The sequence below is a fragment of the Macrobrachium nipponense genome, chromosome 22, assembly GCF_015104395.2.
Source record: "Macrobrachium nipponense isolate FS-2020 chromosome 22, ASM1510439v2, whole genome shotgun sequence".
NCBI classification, from domain to species: domain Eukaryota; kingdom Metazoa; phylum Arthropoda; class Malacostraca; order Decapoda; family Palaemonidae; genus Macrobrachium; species Macrobrachium nipponense.
The window spans coordinates 12180425-12204143 of record NC_087213.1 but is presented as its reverse complement, the minus strand read 5'-3'; the positions used below and the strand labels follow the sequence as shown (position 1 = coordinate 12204143).

The following is a 23719-nucleotide window of genomic DNA, read 5'->3' as shown; positions in this document are numbered from 1 at the left end:
CTTCCTTTTGAGTCCTTCCTTTTGGCTGGACTATCATTATTTCTTTTCCCATCACTATCGTCACTCTGAAATCAAAAGTATTTTTCAAATAAGAAACCTGAGACAATACAAGTATTTGTTTGTTCTAGTATCCCTGAAATACAGAGCAGGCATTCAAACAAACAACTACAGATAACACTGCAGCTTCATTACCAAAGCTGAGTTCCATGACCACAGTACCAACAGAGATGACTTGAGTACAGTACAGCTAAAGTAAAAGCAACAGTTACTGGAGAGTAGGAGGTAACCCCCATCCCCTCACCTATATGTCACCAGTTAACTACATTTTCATCAAGCTTCAACCTCCAAACTCGTGAGTAACAAAATATTTTCAAGTTGGCTATCTACAATTTTTATGACACACACCAACATTTGTGCCAACATCTAACCATTTGCATCTATTTCATTAAATATTGGCTTCTCTACTATGATTTAGAAGGTCCAACACACCTCAAAAAACTTTGTAAAGGGCTCAGATGTAAATAGAGCACTGTGCTGTCCGATAAACTTGAAGAGATCCAAAGCAGCCTGACGTCTTGCCTCCACAACATCAGCTTCAAACCTGTAAAAAACATTGGTATTATTGTAATCACAATAAATCTTTGGACTTCAACAATAAATTAATGAAAAGAGATTTCATAATCATTAGCATTTCAAATTATAAGAAATATGGTTTACTAGTAAAAGACACTTTATCACACAAACAGCTACGTATTCACACATTCCACAATGAACATAACAAAAATACAATATGGTACCTAAGGGGATGCACCAATATATTCTTAGAAATTTGCTGAATCACGGTTGTTATAGATACCTGCATCATGTGAGTACACTACCTCTGCAGTATTTAAGACTAATATTAGCACAGTTTTGGAGTAAATCCCAAAAAGCCAAAAAATAAAAATGTTTTATGGATCTCATCAAAACCATCTAACGTATTCCACTGCTTTATTTTACAAAATAACCCTTTTAAATTAACAATAACATTTAATTGTTACATTTCTCATGTTTTCTTATATATCCTAAAAATTAATTTGAGTTGAACAACACCTATGGTCTAAAAATCTGAATAAAAAACACTATGAATAAAAAATATCAGGACTTAACTACTTAACTTCCTAACATCTTTCTTTGACAGTGCAATTTTGGGTCACGTTGGAACTCACAGTGATTGCACCAAGTGCCAAAATAAATAAATCTAATCATCCATACCCAAAAAATGGGCGTCTATAAGTTGCTGTAAATCATTCTAATAACACCACTGGAGTAAAAAAATCGACTATTAAATTGGCCTTTGTTTAAACTCTACTTTGTAATTAGTGTAGAACTTTTAAAAACTTTGAAGTTTTGTGTGTTGTGTCAATTTTGATACACCATATACAGCAGCAAACAAAATTATCAGTAATTATAATCACAAAGGTATCTTTACCTTTAAAAAAAAATAAATTTGTTGAAAATATCCAATAGCATTATGCCTCACTTTCAGTAAAATTACCAGACAAAACTAAATTTTAAATTTCTTTCATGAATACAAATAAATAAAGAAAAGGATGATATAAAACTATTTGGTAAAATCCTAACATACATTGTACCCTAAACTTAAAAAATCCAATAATCTCGTGCACTAAATGGTCACACATGTGTACTTATCATAATACCTGTAATCAACTAAGGAGAAGGCAAAGAAAACAGTAAGCAGACCTGTTAAGAAGAGTAGCACGTGGAAAAGGTGGAAGCTGTCCAGGAAGGCCCATCTTGCGATGTATTTCATGTATGGCCTTGTAAAGCCTCCGCAAATCTGAATATCTCCTCCATACTACAACTGAGGTGGATGCTTCTGGGCTACTTCGAGGAAATACCTGAAATTTTTATCAAATTAGTAAAGATCTATAACAAAATTATCTCATAAGTTCACGTTAAATTTTAACAAATGAAACAATTTTTTAAAACAAAATTCATCTTTCTCGTACAAAACCAACTACTATACAGTAGTTCAAACCTGTATGGTAGTAGCTTTTTTTTAATCTTTTTTTTACATCACACTATACAGTAGAATGAATCATTGTTTTGGAGGGATGACCTTCCATCAACTGTCTTATAGGGTTAATGCATGGAGACTAGCAATATTAACTCTGAACAGAAGGAAACCAGAAATCTAGAAGTTGCGGTATTAAAGACACTCATTCAAAGCCTCAAGTTATGTTCTGTAAACACTTAGCATAGGTGCATAAACCCAAACTTCTGCAGTGAATGACAGGATAGAACATCATGGAGAGGAGGAGGAATTGATATAAATTCTTAACTACTAAGACTTAAAAACAAAAAGTATATATCATTAGAAGCAAAGTGTTGCTAGAAGAATTGGAAGGATGTTATGTATATGTGTATGTATTTCCAGAATACCTAAATGCTGGTAAATGAGAACAAAATACACCTGGCTTGATACAACCGTGAAAGTTTTTCAGTTGCCATAGTTTGTGTCTCTATCACTTGCTGGCAATAAACATGCAGTATGTTTATCATATCAATTTTGAGGTTGTTAATTTTGAAAGGTGTAAATATTACAGAAGTCTAATGCACTAAACAAAGAATGTCAATGTTTTAACTTTTTATTTAATAAAGTTAATTTCTCTTTTGTACACTTAAAAATAATTTAGTAATATCAAGAAAAACATCACAAATTTTGTTAAGAACTTGAAATTATCATTATTTTCCAGTGTACAAAAATTTGACTTCTGTAAGCTCTATTACATTATTTCAGCCAAACCTGCTTGCATTAAAAACCATTCTGATTCACAAAGTAAATATCTGAAAGTAAACTTTTACATACTGACACCAAGACTAAATTGGACAATGAATTCTAATCAGATGTTGAGTGACATTTAGACTAGTTTTAGCCTTATCACTCACCCTAAGTCCAGGGGTCTGATGGTGTAGACTTGGGTTCAGCCTTGGCCTTGGAAATTTCTAACTCAACTACAACACTGTTTAGAAATTAATTCAAGAACATAATTTTATCAAACTAAATTTATCCTACTGCAATTTATAAAGTAGCTATGTCCTACTTTATGCAGCACTTTCAAGGGGGCAACAACATCCTTAATGAGGTTAGGCTAAGATATCATAATTGCATTTCACAATTAATTTGACCCTTGTTATTCAGTAAGTTTTCTCCTCACAAGATATTATTTTACATAGGAAACTTATTTTCCTAGCTGCTCACTTCATGTACGCCTTTATGTTCATTACTGCTTTTGGTATACTTCATTTTCAAAGTCTCCCAATTCAAGAATCAGTCCCTATACACTACTAGAAGGATATGAATAATAATGATATACACACAAAAAAAAAAAGTTATCAGTCATTTCCATAGTAAAAAATGACTCTAAACCAGGTTATTGTGTATGGCAAATTATTTGAATAATGTTAAACCCAAGCAAAACTCAGTCTCATTGATAAAAGGTTCACAACACTGGGTCCCCTCAATCCAAATCTTTTAATTAACAGTTTCTTTGACTACGTACATGCTTCAAAAGAAAAAAAAATTCCATGGAATTTAAAAAATTAGTGCAGAACAGTCTATTGTCATGAAATATTTAAAATTTTTTATACTTAAATGTTTTCAATGCTGTTCTCTTTTTTGGCCTTCAAAAGCCAGCTTGCAGCTTAACCTAACCTGTTGGATAAAAGTTTTAGTTCAACTACAATTCTTCCCACATTTTGGATTATTCTCTAGCATTGTCAATAAAATAACTCTTATGTGTTAACTGTATATTTCATAATGCTGATCATCCTCATTCACAGCTTCCAAGACTAGGGTAGTTTACCAGACATGAGCTCGGCCCTGTTGGCTTGTTGTTGGCATAACAGCAAGTATAATATTACTACTGAACACAAATTACGTGCCACGCTAGTAAAAAAAAAAATACTTTGATTATAGTTAGGATACTTATAGGCAGTATATATAAATGAGATGGCCAGACAAACATATAGTTAATTCATTGTCATAATTTTCCGGCTACACAATAGGCTACAGAGAAGGGTGTACATAATGCAGTACAGGCAAGATAATCTGAGGAATTCATGGAAATAATGAGAAATTTGCCATCTTCTGGCTCTTATTTTCCCTTTCATCCCTTGGGGGCTATTAGTAAACATAGCAGCCCATGGAGCTTCTGTCATGTTCAGTACCAGCCCTTAAAGGAAGAATGAAAAAATATATACTTGAAGAATGAAAAGATATATACAGTAGCTGGCAAATTTTTCATTATCTTGGTAAACTTCTCAGATTATCCTGTCAAAGTACAGGGTAAAATACTGAATGGCTGGCCTCAACCATAGCTCTACCAACTTCCCGAATATCTGAAATGATGGCCTTAATTTCTGACTTGGGAGAAAAAACTTACTTCACAAGGAAAGTAGAGGTTGCGAGGTGTTGCTTTGACGGATGCTGGCTCTTGACTAATGTTTATCCTGAGTTACGAGACGTGTTAAAAGTACTTTTTCGGGAAGGTGGTTGCACTATGGTAAGGCCAGCCATTCAGTATTTTACCCTAATTATAGGCTATAGCTACATCATCTTCATGAGGTTGTCTCCTTTACCACTTTCTCTCGTAATCATGGTAAGTAGTAGTAGGCTTCACATCATATAACTTAAGTGTTGGCTTCCCTATAAATATAAGCATCCTTCCCGGACGAGGTATAAAGCTTTTCGGACAGATTATAAAGTTCAACTGTCTAATATGAAACAAGGCCTTGGGCTAACCTGGTAAGGCCCTGATTCAACCGCAAGTTAGGACAGGATAGGCTATGGGCCAAAGTTGATTAACTAGGTAGTCAGAGGCTATGTTCATAAAAAAAGGATATTATATTCCCATTACAACACGACCAAACCTAGTTTAGTTTAGTAGTTTAAGGAAGGAAAACCCACTTGCATGCCAAGTTTAACCTTGACCTAGGCCCAAAACCATCAGCCCTATCGGCCTTCTTTCACTTTCATCCTGAGCCTCTAATGACGATAATTCGCCAAACTAGGCCTACCACATACGCCAGACATAACATGAACTTACAGTTGATTTGACTTGATAGATGGTGTGACCTTTGCTGTGCCTTTTCGTTTCAGGAACTTCAAATATACGGACCCACTTGGCTGCCATGTTGTTTGTTTACATTTTACTACTGGGTCTGGTTGCGCAAAGGGTCTTGTTTCTAACTTTCTGGGTCATTTTGACAGCTGAAAACGGTAATGATTCTCTGTCATTTATATTTCAGTCTCAAGCTTTCCTGAATTAAATTCCGTAATATGTATTACACACCCTTAGCAAATGGATGACGTCCAGTATGTTCATTCCTTTTAATACATTCCTGTATTACATCCAACCACACACACACACACACTCACAGAGAGAGAGAGAGAGAGAGAGAGAGAGTTTGGATGGAATATAGAATTAAGGCCACAGGCCAAGCACTGGGACCTATGAGATCATTGAGAATTGGAACGGAAATTGAGAATAGAAAGGTTAGAAAGGTGTAATAAGAGGAAAACCTCCCGGTTGCACTATGGAAAAATTGTGAGGAAGGGATGAACAGTAAGATGGAAGAGACAGTTTATGATTGGCGGTATTAAATGGACTGAAAGGGGTCGCAGCTGGAGGCCGAATGGACATGCAAAGAATATTAAGTAATGCCTACAGTGCTCTGTGTGAGATGCACTGACGACACTACCCGCTACAAGAGAGATAAAGAGTTTATGTCTGTTCTTAAACATCCTGCAACCATCTACATAAAAAAAAAAAAATTAACTGTAGGCAATAAAGAGAGTATCTGTCTATTTTTTCTCAAACCTAGTTAATGACTGACAAATGTTTCCAGTGAGAATGCCTTTTGTCATGCACCTTGAAACATCAACTTCCATCAGTTTGAATTCTCGTCTCCTTGTTTTTTACTCAATAAAATCTCCCATCGATTGATTAAACGAACCACAATTTTGTTGCTGTAACATTTTTAATTCTTTGAATTAACTTTTACAACACTGACCCTCAACAAGCACCGAAACTACATAAAAACCTACGTTTTAAATGCATTTGGTCTTATTTAAACTGTGCCTGGATAACGTAAATAGTTTTTTTTTTATTTATTAATATATTTCTTATATATGATTATTTTTGTTGTCTTCTACGTTTCACATGTTTATTTTCCATTTATTACTCAGCCTCTCAGTCTACAATAACAGTCTGCAATACAGAGTGGCATGTAGGTGTATGTCCTAAGAATTGTTAGAGGGACAGCTCGAGACAGAAATATTCTAAATGAGCATGTTATATCGCACGAGTTTTGTGTACCTTGTAAGATATGTAATTATAATATCGTGAAAATCCATTTTCTACCGTATAAAATATGAAACCCATAAAGACTGAATCTGATATTTGAAGACGAAAACATATTCCTGAGGAAGTCTCAGGAAAGAGACGAATAATGAACAATCTCACGAATAAATGCGCTAAAGGCTCGTGTTTTAAAGGAATAGGTCGGTATCAAACAGACAGAAGTTACGATATTTGACGGCGGGCTCTTGTTGGAGCCACTCACCAGTTACAAATTGAATACTATGGACCAGGTTGAAAATGTCTTTGGAAAACAGTAGTTCCCATGGGCTATCCAGTTTCCTCTTAGGGCTTAGGCGGAGTCAACTTCTGATAGACCCATCATTTGCAAACGATAAGGCAATAGGTCAGTTACGAAATGTAGAACGACTGAAACCCATTCTTCCATACTCTTGAAAAGTTAAATACACGGTTACCAAGAAAGATTAAAATGATCATGAACTATACTCTGTTTTTTCCATCTGTCCATCCGCCTGTGGTGTTTGCGCATGGTAACACTGCGTCCCAGGCTAAAAATAATATCCTATTTCGAATATTAACGGTGTAATTCGCATACAGTAAATTATTAAAACACTTTTCAGTTGCAAATGTACACCCAGATATCCTTTTATTTTCCTAAAACTTACACATAGCGTAACTATTTAAAGCCCCGGACGCAGTGTTACCATGCGAAAACACCACAGGCAGATAGACAGATGGAAAAAAACAGAGTATAGTGACAAGAAGAGGGACGACAGACCTTTTAAGAAGCAAAGGTAGTGAAACGAAATAAATAATGAAGATACTTGGGAGCCGAATAAAAAATCAGAATCTCTCTCTCTCTCTTTCTGGATCTATGAAATTGCAACTGATGTCATATAGAAGTAAACTAAATGAAACTGACGAAATAATAATAAAAGAAGATTGAAATAAAATCTAAAGTTATGGATAACTTACAACCTAACAACATAAGAACTCGGAACCCTGCCCTATTTGAATATAGCCAACTGATTAAGTACATCCCATTAAGGACATATATCGTTAATAAGCAATTTTTAATTACACATTACAGACATAACGTCGTTAATGTATGGGTATTTTTTTCTGTAGGATGATACAGAAATAAATATCAAAATGTTAATCATTTAATTATTTTGTTTTTAACATAGTTTCGTATATTTTGTCTTAATCGATGCTTGTAGCTAACATAATAAAATTTGAACTATTGTAATTGATTAGATCAAAGCATTTATAGCTACAACATGAAAGATATTGGCCCTCAGATCAATCTCAGAGCAAAATTATTGAAGACAATTTTTTTTATGCAAAGAATGGAATTCAATAAATAGACAGATGACAAACAAAACTCACACTGGTATCTGAGAAATGTCACTGGTCACAAATCACATATGCAGCGATGGAATTCTTAGAAATCCCCTCAAATTTTGGTATTACATGGGTACCTGGGGCACTTCCCCTTGGAACACTTGTACTTTTATACCGAGTATCTGAAAACACCACTGCTACTATAAACTGAGACCATTACTCACTGACCTGGTTATAATCTCAGATATCCGTTTAAACATTATTCGTCGATGCAATAAAATGTTAACGTAAGTGTCGGTCTAAGTGTCCCATATACATACATACTCATACATAAACATACATATATTATATATATATAATATATTATATATAATATATAATATTATAATTATAACTTACACACATATATAATATGTATATATATATATATATATATATATATATATATATATATATATGCTTAAAAAATCACTGTAGATGCACGTGACTTCATAAATAAGCGAATACCACAGGAAAATAATAGTCAGAAATCCAAGCGCTTTCGTCTTTACTCAGACATCGTCAAGGAGTTAATGAAGTACAATTGGAGATAAAGGTCTCAGGTACAAAACAAGATCAAGAAGACCAGATGGTTAATTGTCAAAAGGGTAAAAATTAAAAGAGATAATCCAGGATAATCGGATATCACAAGGTCACAAACCTAACCGAAACTACAACGTATCTTTACAGTCCAAAACATGTAAAAACTGAATATATTAATTTTGTTGCTTATATTTATCTACAACTTTTTTCATAATGAAAGCATCAAGTTTAAATAAACCAAGACTTAAATTTAGAACATTTCTATTATTTGACTTGATGAAACAAGATTCAATGATATTCCTTTTAACTGTGTCATTACATGGGATTAAGGCTCTTGCTTGACTCCAGTTAATAGGATGGTCTAAATCTCTCATATGTACGAATAATGCATTCGATATTTGCCCAGTTCTCACAGTTATTGATGTTGCTTGAGACGCTGTGAAAGAGATTTACCGGTCTGTCCGTAATAGACTTTATCACACTTTTTGCTAGGAATTTCATATATGCAGCCTGTGAGAACTGGGCAAATATCGAATGCATATTGCATATGAGATTTAGACCATATAAATATATATATATATAGAGAGATTTAGGATCCTATATATATATATATATATATATAGAATATATATATACTATATATATATATATATATATTTTTAATTATATATATGGCACACTACAGCACCTACACGTACTTAAAAACCACAGATGCTGTTGCACTTCTTCGAACTTCAAGAAGCTTTATTTTTTCTATCTTTTTTGGATTGTAGCTTTTGGTTTGAAGATAACTGAGATTGATTTCAGGGCAAACTTCTAGTAGTAATTTTAATCATTTGTTTCTTAAACAATAGAAGCTCCAACCCATGCAGTAAAGGTAAAAAAAAAAAGAATAAACAAATGAAAAATAACATGGAATTATTAGTTTCTAAAGTCTCCCACCAATATGTCTGAATTTGAATATTCAAATGGTTAAGTCAATAAATTATACAAAGCCAATAAATTATGCGTTCCAATATATAGGATTACAGAAAAAGGGATTTTGACACAAAATAAAACTCCCGCATGTAAAGGGTATTAAGCATGAAACCAAGGAATAAAGAAAGACAATCCAAAGCCTAAAAAGCACAGTACCATATGGGGCAAACAACTAGCCAGACGTTCCCTATCGCAAAGTTTAGCGGAACACAAGATTTATGATATCTAGCAAAAATATACCCCTTAAACTATTCTATCACATTTCCGAATACTGAATCTTTAAGTAACTTGTCTCATATTTCATCACTCTTCTTGAATATGTATTTTATCTTAACTTACAATGGAATTTCTGGCAAAATTACTACTGAGCACTGTGCCAGAATCCAACATCTAAGGGAATACTATCACATTGTGCATATATTTAGTGAATTACGAATTTATTGGCGATCGGCACAGATAAATGCAATTGTTTCTGAGGTGTGGTATTGATTGAAACAAGCAAATTATCATGTACCCTGATTCTTTCATAAAATAGTAAGAAGTTGACAAGCAGACGATATCGCATAACCGAGGTTATGTGATGCGCAGTAACAAAACATTGCATAACATGATCCCGTTAAAGTAAAATAATTGTCGTTTTTATTTACCAGTTTGTTATTAATCTGATAGTAACGGATTGACACTTGGAAACCCCATTTCTGTTTAATATAAGGAATAGAAACTAGAATGAAAAGCAATGTTGACAAAATATTAAATTGCAAACATTCTTCTGCTCGAAAATATGTCTTATCCAGCGGCATTTAACTACCAACAACCTAAACGCTACTAGATAACTAAACAGATGTAACATACTTGTTCGCTCTTTCTATTCATTTTCATACCACAGTCTTCTTACAGATAAGATTTCAGTTGGAAACCACCGCATATCTAGTTAAATTACTTATCTTTTATATGTTCTTCAAACAATTTTATGGACAAAACTTGAATATTCTACCACACACAATTTCAGCAGACGTTTCTGCATGATAACGTTTAGGAATATTGCGCTTGACACATCTTTAAAGTTCTTGTTTTATCGTTTTATTCAGAGATAATGCTACTAGCTTAATTCCCTCTTCATAACTCCCAACTGTCTCTGGCATTCTTTCACAGCCGGGGTCTGGTGGCAGTAGGCTAATCGCAAACACTGGCGATGAAATAGCAGCCAGTTCAGATCTTCATCATGAGCCGTATCAGCGATCAATATATTAATAATAATATATAATATATATATATATATATATAATATATATATATATATATATATATATATATATATATAGATAAATATATATATATATATATATATATGCAGAAGCCAGGTACTATGTCGTACCTCTAAGTAAATGGGATACAATCCACAATGAAGTAAAATCCTCTTGTAGTTTAAAATATATATATCTTGTACAGGATTAAAGCTTTCGACCAACAACTGTGGTCTTGTTCACAGTTGTGAACAAGACCACAGTTGTTGGTCGAAAGCTTTAATCCTGTACAAGCTATATATATTTTAAACTACAAGAGAATTTTACTTCATTGTGGATTGTATCCCCATATATATATATATATATATATATATATATATATATATATATATATATATTATGTATATGTATATGTATATATATATATATAATATTATATATATATATATATATTACCCATATAAATTTTAAGGTGTAAGTGCTATTTAGTATCTGTTTAGGATTGACACTATAGTTTCACAGACGAGGGGTGTCGATATACTGCATTGAGGTACATGGACCACACGCACACAATATATATATTATATATATATATATATATATATATATATATATATATATATATATATATATATGTGTGTGTGTGTGTGTGGTGTTGTGTGTGTGTGTGTGTGTGTGTGTGTGTGTGTGTAACAAGTAACAAACAATCTTGTTTGACAGGCTACGACATTTGCTGTTTCACATAGCAGTCAGACAGTCCATCAGTAGTGCATTGAATCAACATACTTTTTTTCATTAACCATGCCGCCACCACCTGCGTATAGGTCCAATAGCACCTCTTCTGCTTAGCTCCCCAGTGCATTCTAGGCCTTTCTCCCTTATTTATGTGTATGTATATACGTTTGTCAGGATGTTTTTGTGTATATCTATATTTGTTTGTCATCGTCATATCACAAAACACTCGAAAACAAGAAATAAAAGCAGCAAACATCCATAACAATACCCTACCTATACGTTCTCATTTTCAAGTGGCCAGAGCATCAAGTACAAGACAGGAAATCATGTGGGTGAAATAAAGGGATGAGTATGCAGTCATTTAACTGTTGAACGTTGCTTAAAACAAAAAAAAAAAAAAAAAAGAAGCAAATGTGACATTAAAGGGTAGGAATCCATGGCAAAATGTGTAATTTACCAGGTTTTTGTTAATTCGAAATTTTACCATATCTCAATTAAATTTACGACCTTTAATTCAAATCACCTCTGCTTCCTGTGCCCTAGAACCAGAACGTTCCTCCTCATTGTATTTTGTAACATTTTAAGCCAGCCATCGTGAGGATCTACCGCATCATACTGACATCGTTCGAACGAACTGAAATAATAGAGATTATCGGAAATGGAACACCAATAACTGTAATTTTTCAGTGAAATTGTATTCACTAAATTCTTTATGAAGAAAGTACAAAACCATTGAATCATTATGCTTAGGATCCTTATTTGTGGGATGTTCTTATAAGATCAAAATGGAATTATCCTAATCTGTCTGAAGTCACAAGTATTAAGGTCATTAGCACCGTAGCGTGAGCAAGAGTCCATGGATGCATAAGGCAGGGGTGGCCAATGCGCCAACAGTGGCGCATTGCACGATTACAAATGGCACACTATACCCCAGAGATAATAAAATAAAAATAAAACATGCCTGCTCATAAAAAAAGAAAAAATAATAATACTAATAATAATACTGATTTATAGAAAAAAAAATCAGTAACTTATAGCTAGAAGTGAGTTTTACTGAGATTTGTTCTAATCTAAAACATACAAATAATCTTTATTTGATTTTATTGTTCCGTGTGCATCTATTAGTCATCTTCTTTAAACAATAATGTGTCATTATTATATACCTGTATATATATATATATATATATATATATATATATATATATATATATATATATACATATATACACTTTGCTTATTTTACTATTGGATTTCCCACTTAAATTATCAACATCCCTATACTCTGTTGTTTTTGTTTTTTTCATCTGTCCATCCGCCTGTGGTGTTTTTGAATGGTAACACTGCGTCCCGGGCTTTAGATAGTTACATTCAGCTTACATTCAACGATTATAATAATATCCTATTTCGAATATTAACGATGTAATTCGCATACAGTAAATTATTAAAACACTTTTCAGTTACAAATGTACACCCAGATATCCTTTTATTTACACAAAACTTACAATTAGCGTAACTATCTAAAGCCCGGGACGCAGTGTTACCATACAAAAACACCACAGGCGGATGGACAGATGAAAAAAAACAGAGTATAGTTATGAGCACGTCTTCATAGAATCTTAATTTTTAATTCATCATACAAGCTTTCTTTAGGCATGTTAAGTACTAAATATATACGACCGTTTTGGCTTGCTCCGTATTAATTTAGGTTAAGTCCATCCTAGCTGGCTAAAGCAGGCTCTTGCCCTAGGTACCCAATAGGATAGAGGGCCTTCAAAGATAAACGTGGATGATGGAAATATTGCTCGTGTGAAATCAAGATGACTATTGTCCATCCACCTGTGGTGTTTTCGCATGGTAACACTGCGTCCAGGCCTTTAAATAATTACGCTATGTGTAAGTTTTAGTTAATTAAAAGGATATCTGGGTGTACATTTGCAACTGAAAAGTGTTTTAATAAATTACCGTATGCTAATTACACCGTTAATATTTGAAATGGGATATTATTATCATTGTTGAATGTAACTATCTAAAACCCGGGACGCAGTGTTACCATACGCAAACACCACAGGCGGATGGATAGATGAAAAAAAACAGAGTATAGTAAAGTGTATAGATATTTTGACTTGCCTAATCTGTAGATTTAACCAGATTCACAATGCTGGAAGCATTGAAAGTCTTGCTATTAAAGTCACTAGTCGCTTTGTCAGGAAAACTCCCGATAATTATTATATAAAATAAGAAACGAACACTATATGAGTCAAGATCAGTGTTGCTAAAGTGCGGAGAAACGACCAAAAGTGCGGAGAAGATTCGAGGGGGAGTCATTGAATGCAGAGCTGAGGTCTGCACTCCTCACGTATGCGGCGCTGTAGGTCCGCATATATATTTATGCTTTTAAAACTTTTTTTTCATCAATGAAAAATGATTGAAATTATATGATATTTTTGAAAGTACTAATATTTTTGAAAAATTAACCATTTTCACTAGTCTCGAGTGTTCACGGCGCCAATATCAAAATACGATCATGCGATTGTCAATTAAGACTGATTTTGACAACAGCATATGACGTAACCCAAACGTGATGTTTTTTAAAATGCATTCATTCTTTAGTCCAGCAATCTTCAATTTGCGTTTGTAATTTCATATATATATATATATATATATATATATATATATATATATATATATAGATATATAACTACATATAGTTTAGTAAAATTTAATTAATTTGTGAATTAATCTCAGGGTGAAGGCTGACTTACATTATTGTAAACTTAGTCATGTTTAATGAGTTTTTATTTTATTTATTTATTTACTTATTTATTTTGAGAAAACAACGGCAAATATGCATTAGGCAATTGCATTAGTTGAAGTGATTTAACTGATTATAACCGAATAAGTTTCGATATAAGTATGCTAGGAAGTGGAAATTAACACTACACATCCCGGTGCGGAGCTATAATTTCTCGGTGATGTGCGGACTTTGCGGTAACCCTGGTCAAGATTCAAATACCAAAACTTTGTGGTAATGCTGAGCACATTGTTACTAAGTTTATGTTTTTTCTTTTTGTATACATGGAATTGCTTCTTCCTATCACACTCACCCATTTTACAGAACTTATGGAATGACAGGCTAAAACATGTTCTTGTTGGCGTTTTCTTAAAGAACTGATTACGGAAATTAGTGGACAGCTAAAGGCTAAGTTTACTAGGGTGCACCTTCTTGTAGTGACGTAATCATGGATTCTGGACCTGGATAATAAAGTTTTCAAGGATAAGTGATTTTTAGTCTAGAAATGATCAGTGACAATTAGAGCAAGTTCTTGTATTCCTGCACGATCAGTAAAGGAACGTTACTTAAAATCAACATAACAATGATAAAAAGAATCTGGTATTATACAGTAGATAATAAAGAATCTTACTTAAATATATAAAAATATTGAAGAATCTTTATATGAATTTTCTAATTTTGAAATGTGGAATATTATCTCCAAGGATCCCAACCCCCAATTGATAAGTGTTGCCCAGACGTCAAGAAATGTAAACAAAATCCTATATAATCCGTGATGGTTGGAAGGGAGTCAATAGTATTTGTTAGTAAGTAATTTGATACGGGATTTAAGCACGTTTCGTTAGGTAACAAGCTATTTGAACCATAAATTAATTATAAGTTAAATAATCCCTGTTGGATATTATAGCTTGTTTGTAGTTTCCCACAATTCTTTCTTGTTTAACCTAGACTACAGTAAGGTGTTAGCCTAGGTTGAGATACCTACGTATTCCTTATCATGTTACATTAAAATTACTTTAGGATTAGTCTCTCTACCAAGATGTTTTTCTTACATATATGAGTAAAAAAGAATTCTAACTTACTCTTTTCAAGTAGCTCGTTGTTGAAACGTATTGATTTTTGGGCAGAATTGTCATATTAGTAGGTCCGGTCAGGGTTTGGTAGCCTAGCCATACTAGGTAGTTGGTTAGGGTAATTAAAAGGAAGAGCTCCACACGGAGGTATTGTTTAGGTATTAATGAAACTTTTTTTTACAACCAATAGCAAAAGTGTGTAGTATGTAATGCAGTACTGTTGAGATACTAGGTAGTAACTTGAAAATTTTACCAAAATAATGTGTGAACTGTACCATATTTTTATTGTTTTCACCTAGTAGAAAAGATCTGCCAGACCACATGGTGGTAGATATAGGGTATTTATCCGTGGTGGCCTAGACTATGGCAGATGCGGTTTTTCTATGCAGTTTTACCTACTAAACAAGAATTTTAAGTAATAGGCTATTTATTCGGACAAATGTAATTAACCCCCAGGGGCCAGTACTAAACACATTGGACGCCCCCATTGGTCCCGTTGCTGACTAACCACTGGTTTATTGCGACGTAAAATTACCATACAAACAAACAAACAAACTACTGAACAATAGAAAAATAGCTAGGGATGTTTGTTATTAATATTTTGGATACTTTCTGCAGTAAAGCTGTGAAGACATTTTATTTTATAATCATAAAAGTGACAGGAGAAAAGTATTACACTTTTGGTTTTCCTGAATTTATTGGTTTGAAGCCAGCCAATTCAGTATTGAAAATATTTTGTAAATGTAACTTTTTCATATAACATATTAAAAAGTATTCATATATGGGATTGCCACCACCAGAGTAGCAGCATGGACTAGGATTAATTTTATTTGTACCAGACAAGTATATAAGGAATTAAATATCAGAATAAGTAAAAATAAATATGCAGTTAAAGATTGCCAAAGTAATAACTTTTTGTGTGTGTGTGTTTACTTTGGTAAAAATTATAGGGTTGATTGGACCCAAAGAAGTATAAATTAAAGATGTAAAAATATTGTGCCTAGGAATCTCCTTGAATCTGCACTAATAGTATAACTAATAAAATTATATGAAGCCCAGGTCTGTTTGCTTTTGACTCCATTCTGCAAAACATGTTCAAAAGAGATATAAAAAAGAAACTAAAAAATTTTGGTTATCTAGGTTTAATACCCTTTTCCACACTTTTCTTTTATCCAAGTACATAAGTTGATCATAGACAACTGTTCTTCATCCAAAAGAGCTAATCCAAATGTATTGCTTTTTGCAGTTGTTGCTTGTAAATTAGAGTCATCTTTGTAGTCTGTTTTCCATTGTATTTATAGTTTTCTTTTGTTTAAATGTTCCTTTGAGTAAAGGTGAAAGATCTTGCACTCCATAGTTTCATTTTTGCCATGGTCATATACTTTATATATTTACATATAGATAGACAGATAGACAAATATAGATAGATATGTAGATAGATAGATAGATAACTTATATATTTAGAAAAGAGCTAGAAAATATAAATATCTGCTTCTGTTCTCCCAGCTTACCCTGATTATGTATTCTTGTATGTTTCCTGCATGCAAGGACTTGATAGGATTCAGTGACAAGCAGAATTTTTAAAGAGATTAAGACAGTAGCATTTTAGTATAAAATGTAAATGTACTTGCAGTTTGTAATAGTATCTTTTTTTTACAAATTCCTTCTCAAGGTTAAGAGTAAGTTATGACTTTTCCATTATTTTCAGGGTATTGTGATTTGAGCTAATCTTTCAGCATGTCTGAAGGTGAGAAGATGAGAAGCTCATGCCATCTGTTGCTGCTTGTAATGTTAATGGAATGTGGACATGCAACCATGATTGGGGAGGCCTCAGGTAATATGATGTGCAACATACATTTTAGTTATGGTCGGCATTGTTAATAATGCATTTCTGTTATTGCATTTCTGTTATTATAGGAATACAAACTGCCATCTTTTATGTAGGAGTATCTTTCAGCATGAGCTAGAACATTTATTGATAATGGTAACAAGGTATGTACTTTAGACAACTGGTGGTTAAGAGGGTTGAGTATGGGAATAACCCTGATGTACCTAACGATACTAGCCTCCTATTCTTATGCAGTTAGGTAATAAGGACTCGTTTTCTGCTCTCTACCTGTGTGCTTATCAGTCTGGATGAGTAGCCTGCCTCCCTTGTTTTCTTTGTAATTGCATAGGACCTTGTGTTACTTTGATCTTGTTTCCTTTTGTTTTAGAAAAGAAACAACCAACACTGGTGGTTGGGACATGGACAGCCACGTGGCTGCTTCATGCCCCCTTTATTGGTAGACCTACCTAAATATTGCTTAAGTATTTTGTAGAGATCAAGATTGTTTTCAGTCTTTTCCATGTGACATATGTGTAGGCCTAGTCTATTCTCTAGTGAAAGAACGTTGGTAGTTAGGAGACGAGAAGTTATGACACTCAGCAGTAGTATTTATACAGATATCTGCAAGATTTAGCTTACTTTTATTATTTCAGAATAGTAGTTCTGTGGCTGCACTCCTTGATAACCTGGTGGAGAGTAAAAAGGTTAAGCCTCCTCCTGACACAGCTGCTGTTTCTGCATTTCTGCAGTCCCTGCAATTTCCCTGTCTGCTGCATAGAAGTGGATTCTCTAGTCAAGTAGCTCTTCTATAAGGGAACCCTCCAGTGGGTGTTTCAGCATCTGCTGTTCCAGATGATCAAGATGTTCTTGGAAAAAGGAAGAAAAATTCTTTCTCTACATCACCTCTTTCCATGTCATTATGTATTGTCATCTTTGAGCTCATCTTCATTCTCTTCCTCATCCTTGGACTTGCTTTTGCTTAGGAGGAAGAAGAGGGGGAAGTCTAAGTCCTCATGTAACAAGGTTTTGATTGATCTAACAAAGTTGGAACCATTCCCCATTCAAGAAATGACAGCGTTTCCCTTATATCTGTTTTGAGACATGCACTTCTCTTTTTCGTAAGTAAAGAGCTAATGCTCCTTTTCTTCTTGTTCTGCCTTAAGGGTTTGGCCCTCTCTTCCCTGGTTGAGGTGTCCTTGCTCTTGAGAAGCTTTGAGCAGTCTTGCTCATCCTGCAAACTCAGTTTGATGTGACTTGTTTTCTATTATCTCATCCAGGCACTGTAGGAGCCCTTTCAAACAGGTACATCTCATTTAAAACACTTATTGTGAGGTTTAGCATTGGTAAAGAGTGCAGGCAAGCTGCTGTCTCTCTTTCTCTTTTAGTGTGGCTTTCTGAGGAATGGAGATTCCTCTCATTCATGGTCATCCCGAAGTTTGAGGCAAAGATTCTGAACCTGTCAGTCCCTGATGAGGGTTTCAGGTTTTTTTTTTTATCTCATTTTGGGGATTTGTAGAAGAAGGGATGCTGTCTTTGTCAAATGCAAGTTCAGCAGTACTGTTTGACCTGGACTTCTCATCTTAAGCCAGAATACCAATGAGTGCTGGTTAGTATTGGTAGGTACAAGATGGTAGGTCATCAGACGGGTGTACAAGTCTTCAGGTGAAGTTGATTGTTCCGTATCCCAAGTGAGAGCTCATGAAAGTGGGGTTTGCCCTGTCCTTAGCATTCTGGAGGAAGGTACCTAAGGCAGGTGTGTGGCAGTGCCAAAACAACCTCACTCATTTCTACTTGATGGACATCACCCACAAGTCCTTTCTCCTTAGGACCTGTAGTGGCTGCTCATCATGTGTAGCTTCCTTTGTTCCAGCAGGAGCGAACACCATCTCACCTAAGATTTTTATTGGTGAAAAGCCAAATGCAAGAAGGATGAATTGTATTCTTTCCTTTTGTGTAATTTTCTTCACTCTAATAGCCAATGTCTGCTCTGGATAGTTGGGTCAGATGCAGGTAGTTATCAACAGTTTCCAATCTCTGGCCTTATTTTTAGTTCTTAGATGTGACTTACCCCATCTTGCTTCTAACACCGGTAGCTAGGTACTAAAATATGATTATATATCTGAGATAAGATAATATGCTACCTGCCAAGCAGGTCTTTCTGTTCCACATGGAAAACCAAATTCTACTTTCCTAGAGTAAAGGTACAAATAACCCATACTCTGACACAGGGCCCTGTCAGTTGTCATCACATAGGGCAGTGTACAGTTGAGTACAGGAGTCATCCTTCCCTTGCTTACTTGCTTACATCCATGACGACATTTGTGGGTGGGAGAACATCTAGTGAAGTTCTGCTGCCCAGACATGAGGTCTTTTATCATAATCCCACCTCAGAACAACCCCACATTTGCTCTTGTTGCAGAAAGAAAAAGTGGACACTTTATATAGTGAGTGGGTGGTTCCCCCCACCACCTCACCCATCTGTTGCTAGTAGAGTACCCTGTTACCAAGCCTCAGTGACCAGATAAGTATATGCTGAAGATACATTTATTCATATAAGATACTTCATGTTTGAGTATCCAGGAAAATGCAGATTATCTTGAATTTGCAATACTGTACTATGAATCTTGAGTAATGTTTCATATTTTTACTATTTTTGTATGTTAGTTATTTCTATGTTAGGAAGATGCATCCAGTTTTTTCTCGGCTGTATCTTGCCAAACAGACTACTATATGAAAAAATTCTTCTCTAAGGAAGAGAATGCTACATATAAAGAAAGCTCTTTACAAGACAGAGATGCATTCTAAGCTTCCCATTTTAACTACATTTAAAGCTCGTTATAAGAAGACAGAATTGATGATTGAATCATTCAAAGCATCTTATTTTAACGTCAGTTGTTTACAAAGTGTATTATTATATATATATTTTTTGAAATATCCTATTAGGTAATCCTATTGACAACTGGGTTACTTTTGTTAGTTCTTTCTCTAGAGTCACTTGAGAATGATTGCACTATAAAGATTCATTTTAAGCTGTGGAATTAACAAGCGTGATTATTTATATTTTACATTGTATCATTTTATTCCAACTATTTTGTAAATTTTAATGTGTACAGAATCTAAGAAGTAAGGTTCCTTATAATCTAATACGTAATGGAATAGGATGAATTTTATTTTTCTCAATTTTTTACGTAGAATATAAAAAAAATATCACAAAATCCCACAGTGTACCTCAAAATAAATCTTAAAGTTTTTGAAAACTCATTTGGGGTCTTATTACATCTTTTTATCTTTCCAAACTAGTAATGGCAGCATTTGAAGAAGTATTTTAAGACTATCAGGTTTTAGAAAAAATTTCCATTACAATTGTTCAGAGAGAAGCGATAAAATTTATGGTTATAATTAAATAATGGCTTAATTTCAGGGGTGTGTGATCCACCGCATATTCCACATGGCATGATTGTACCAATGCAGCGTAAATATGAGGCTGACTTTAGTGTTGACATTTTGTGTTTAAGTGGTTTTGTATTACGTGGGGATCGCCGTTTGTATTGCACTGGCACTGGAAAGTGGATGACAGCATCAGGGTACTCATTTCCCGAGTGTGAAGGTAATTACTGTACTAACTAATAATTCAAGTGTCTTTGAGAGTAAATTGTATGTACGTAAACAGTTCGCCGAAGGTTATGGTAATTTGAGGTACCTGAGTATTGATTATCTGGTGTCATACAAGGTATGTATCTTGTGCATATAATAGTTTAAAGTCTTCATGAAGAAATCTGCTGAAATGGGAATTAAAATTTGATAAATATTTCAGTTCAAAACTTGCACGTTATATTACTGTATACAAATGGTAAATACGTACTGTACATGAGCTTTTCCTGCAAAAATACAAAACCACTGCCTTTTATACAGGAGTAAGTACTGTATTCCCAGCAGGAACTAGAAATGGTTTTTGAACCTTGGTAACAAGGTGGTTGTTTGGTGGCAGGCAGGTGGATGTTGGGGCATTTCCTACTCACCTGTCATTTACAAATATGTAACTTGTTCTTTGCCAGTCATCAGGACAAGACATTTCTGTTTTCCGTGAGGTTACAGATTTTGGTTGGGTCATGAAGCTCAACTTTTTAATGCATTACTATTATGTTTAGTGGTTGTTCATTATTTCAGGAATGCTAGAACAATGATCTTAGTTTATTTTGTTTATCTCTAGGCAAACCTCTTTTATAATAACATGGTTATACAAAGATTGCAAATTTGCTGTGTTCTGACAATTGCAGGTCTTCATACAGTTGTAATAATCTCTTTCTTTACAGTAAGACTTAATTTGTATAGTGAAAGAACTAAATGGTAGTTTTGAGAAGTTTCATAGTTTATTATAGTAGATTTTCTCAAGTGAATTGTAATAGGGAGCATCAGGTTTTTATCTTAGTCCTACCGGCTTTCTCCCTCATTTTTTGTTTGTGGCTGCTGAAGAGTGAGTGATGGCCTCTGGAGTCTTCTCTTCATTGTTATCTTTCTGGACATCTTGCAAGTGTTACCTTCTTATATAGCAAAGATGCTAGTCCATGCTCCCCTTACTTGACAAATATCATGAAGAGCTGTCCGCTTAAGATTTTGCTGTTGACCTTTTAGAGAGACCTCCATGGGAGGTCATGATCAGGTTCATATTTTTCAGTTGGTTCCTGGTAGTTCTGACTTCTGTTTAGGCGAATTCTCATTTCCCTTAGTGTTAATGCTTGAAGGCTTCTTGCAAGTTTTTTTTCATGTTTCCCATGGTTTTCCTGTGTCATTAATTTTCTCTCGGAGGGAATTATGCTACTTGGGACCTGATTGTTTTCTCTTCATCCTTTTGAACCTGGAAGCCTTATTCTCTGAAAAAGATTAGAAATCATCAAGCACTTGGGTGAGCAGCAAGAAATGTGATCTTACTTCACCTCCCCTGACCTGAACCATTGGCATCAGTTTGGAAAGTAAGCTGGGTTTTCATCTTAACACCATTGCTTGGTGAATTTATTGATTCTTCAGAATCATGTTGCCCATGAATTTTTCCTTATGCCCTTTCAGTGTATTTCATGTAACCATGAATTGGTTGCCTTCTTTGGGTGACAGGGTTTCCTTTTCCCCCTTGAGGAGTCATGGTTTCCTACTCTATTCCTTACTGTACATTCTGAATCTTGACCTTGTGGTAAAATGGAAAAAGGGAATTATTATTATAATTTTTTTTGTCTATCGCAGTCATCTTATTCAACTGGGCGGTTTTATAGTGTGGGGTTCCAGGTTTGCATCCTGCCTTCATAGGAATCCATCACTTTCTTACTGTGTGCTGTTTCCAGGAGCAAACTCTTCTGCAGGAGTCCTGGAGCTACTTCAGCATCTAATTTTTCCAGGTTTCTTTTCAGGGATCTTGGGATCATGCCTAGTGTCCTTATGATTATTGGTACAATTTCCACTGGCATATCCCATATCCCTTTCTACTTTTAGGTCTTGATACTTATCATTTTTTTCTCTTTCTTTCTCATGTACTCTGGTGTCCCATAGTATTGTGACATCAATGAGTGATACTTTCTCTTGATTTTGTCAATCATCACATCTGGTCTGTTGGCATGTACCACCACTATCTTTTCTGATTATTATTATTATTATTTTATTATTATTATTATTTTTTTTTTTTTTTTTTTTTTTTTTTGCTCTATCAACAGTCCTCCAATTCGACTGGGTGGTATTTATAGTGTGGGGTTCCGGGTTGCATCCTGCCTCCTTAGGAGTCCATCACTTTTCTTACTATGTGTGCCGTTTCTAGGATCACACTCTTCTGCATGAGACCTGGAGCTACTTCAGCCTCTAGTTTTTCTAGATTCCTTTTCAGGGATCTTGGGATCGTGCCTAGTGCTCCTATGATTATGGGTACGATTTCCACTGGCATATCCCATATCCTTCTTATTTCTATTTTCAGATCTTGATACTTATCCATTTTTTCCTCTCTTTCTCTTCAACTCTGGTGTCCCATGGTATTGCGACATCAATTGAGTGATACTTTCTTCTTGACTTTGTCAATCAACGTCACGTCTGGTCTATTTGCACGTATCACCCTATCCGTTCTGATACCATAGTCCCAGAGATCTTTGCCTGATCGTTTTCTATCACTCCCTCAGGTATGTGCTCGTACACTTATTACTGCAAGGTAGCTGATGTTTCTTGCACAGGCTCCAGTGGAGGGCATTTTGCCAATGAATCATGCCTCTTTTTGTACTGGTTCTGTGCAAGTGCCGGGCATTCACTTGCTATGTGGTTTATGGTTTCATTTTTCGTATTGCACTTCCTACATTGGGAGAGATGTTATTTCCGTCTATCGTACTTTGAACATATCTGGTTCTTAGGGCCTGATCCTTCTTGGCCGCTGTTTATCATTCCTTCAGTTTCCTTCTTTAGCTCTCCCCTCTGTAGCCATTGCCAATTGTCATCGCTGGCTAGTTCTTTAGTCTGTCTCATGTATTGTCCGTGCATTGGCTTGTTGTGCCAGTCCTCTGTTCTTTCTGTCTTTCTCTGTCTCTGTATATTTCTGGGTCTTCGTCTACTTTTATTAGTCCTTCTTTCCCATGCACTCTTTAGCCACTCGTCTTCACTGGTTTTCAGATATTGCCCCAGTGCTCTGTTTTCAATGTTGACGCCAGTCCCTATACTTAGTAGTCCTCTCCCTCCTTCCTTTCGTGTTATGTATAGTCTGTCCGTATTTGCTCTTGGGTGTAGTGCCTTGTGTA

At 34.7% G+C, this 23719-nt stretch overlaps 2 protein-coding genes across 4 annotated transcripts in view; one reads left to right on the top strand and one right to left on the bottom strand.

The window, feature by feature from the left end:
• LOC135198497 (ribosomal protein S6 kinase delta-1-like) overlaps window positions 1–5229 on the bottom strand; it is a 34895-nt gene extending 29666 nt beyond the window's left edge. Inside the window, 4 exon segments of the mRNA XM_064226096.1 lie at window positions 1–65; window positions 490–601; window positions 1744–1901; window positions 5112–5229. Of these exon segments, the coding sequence (XP_064082166.1) occupies window positions 1–65; window positions 490–601; window positions 1744–1901; window positions 5112–5198 (422 nt within the window). The 5' untranslated portion in view covers window positions 5199–5229.
• Window positions 5230–14733: 9504 nt separating this feature from the next.
• The window catches only part of LOC135198496 (sushi, von Willebrand factor type A, EGF and pentraxin domain-containing protein 1-like), a 94547-nt gene continuing 85561 nt past the window's right edge, over window positions 14734–23719 (top strand). For all 3 annotated transcript variants that reach the window (XM_064226094.1, XM_064226095.1, XM_064226093.1), the window contains exons 1-3: window positions 14734–14866; window positions 16842–16967; window positions 20383–20568. In XM_064226094.1, coding sequence (XP_064082164.1) covers window positions 16871–16967; window positions 20383–20568 — 283 coding nt within the window. In that variant the 5' untranslated portion in view covers window positions 14734–14866; window positions 16842–16870. The remainder of the gene's footprint in view (window positions 14867–16841; window positions 16968–20382; window positions 20569–23719) is intronic.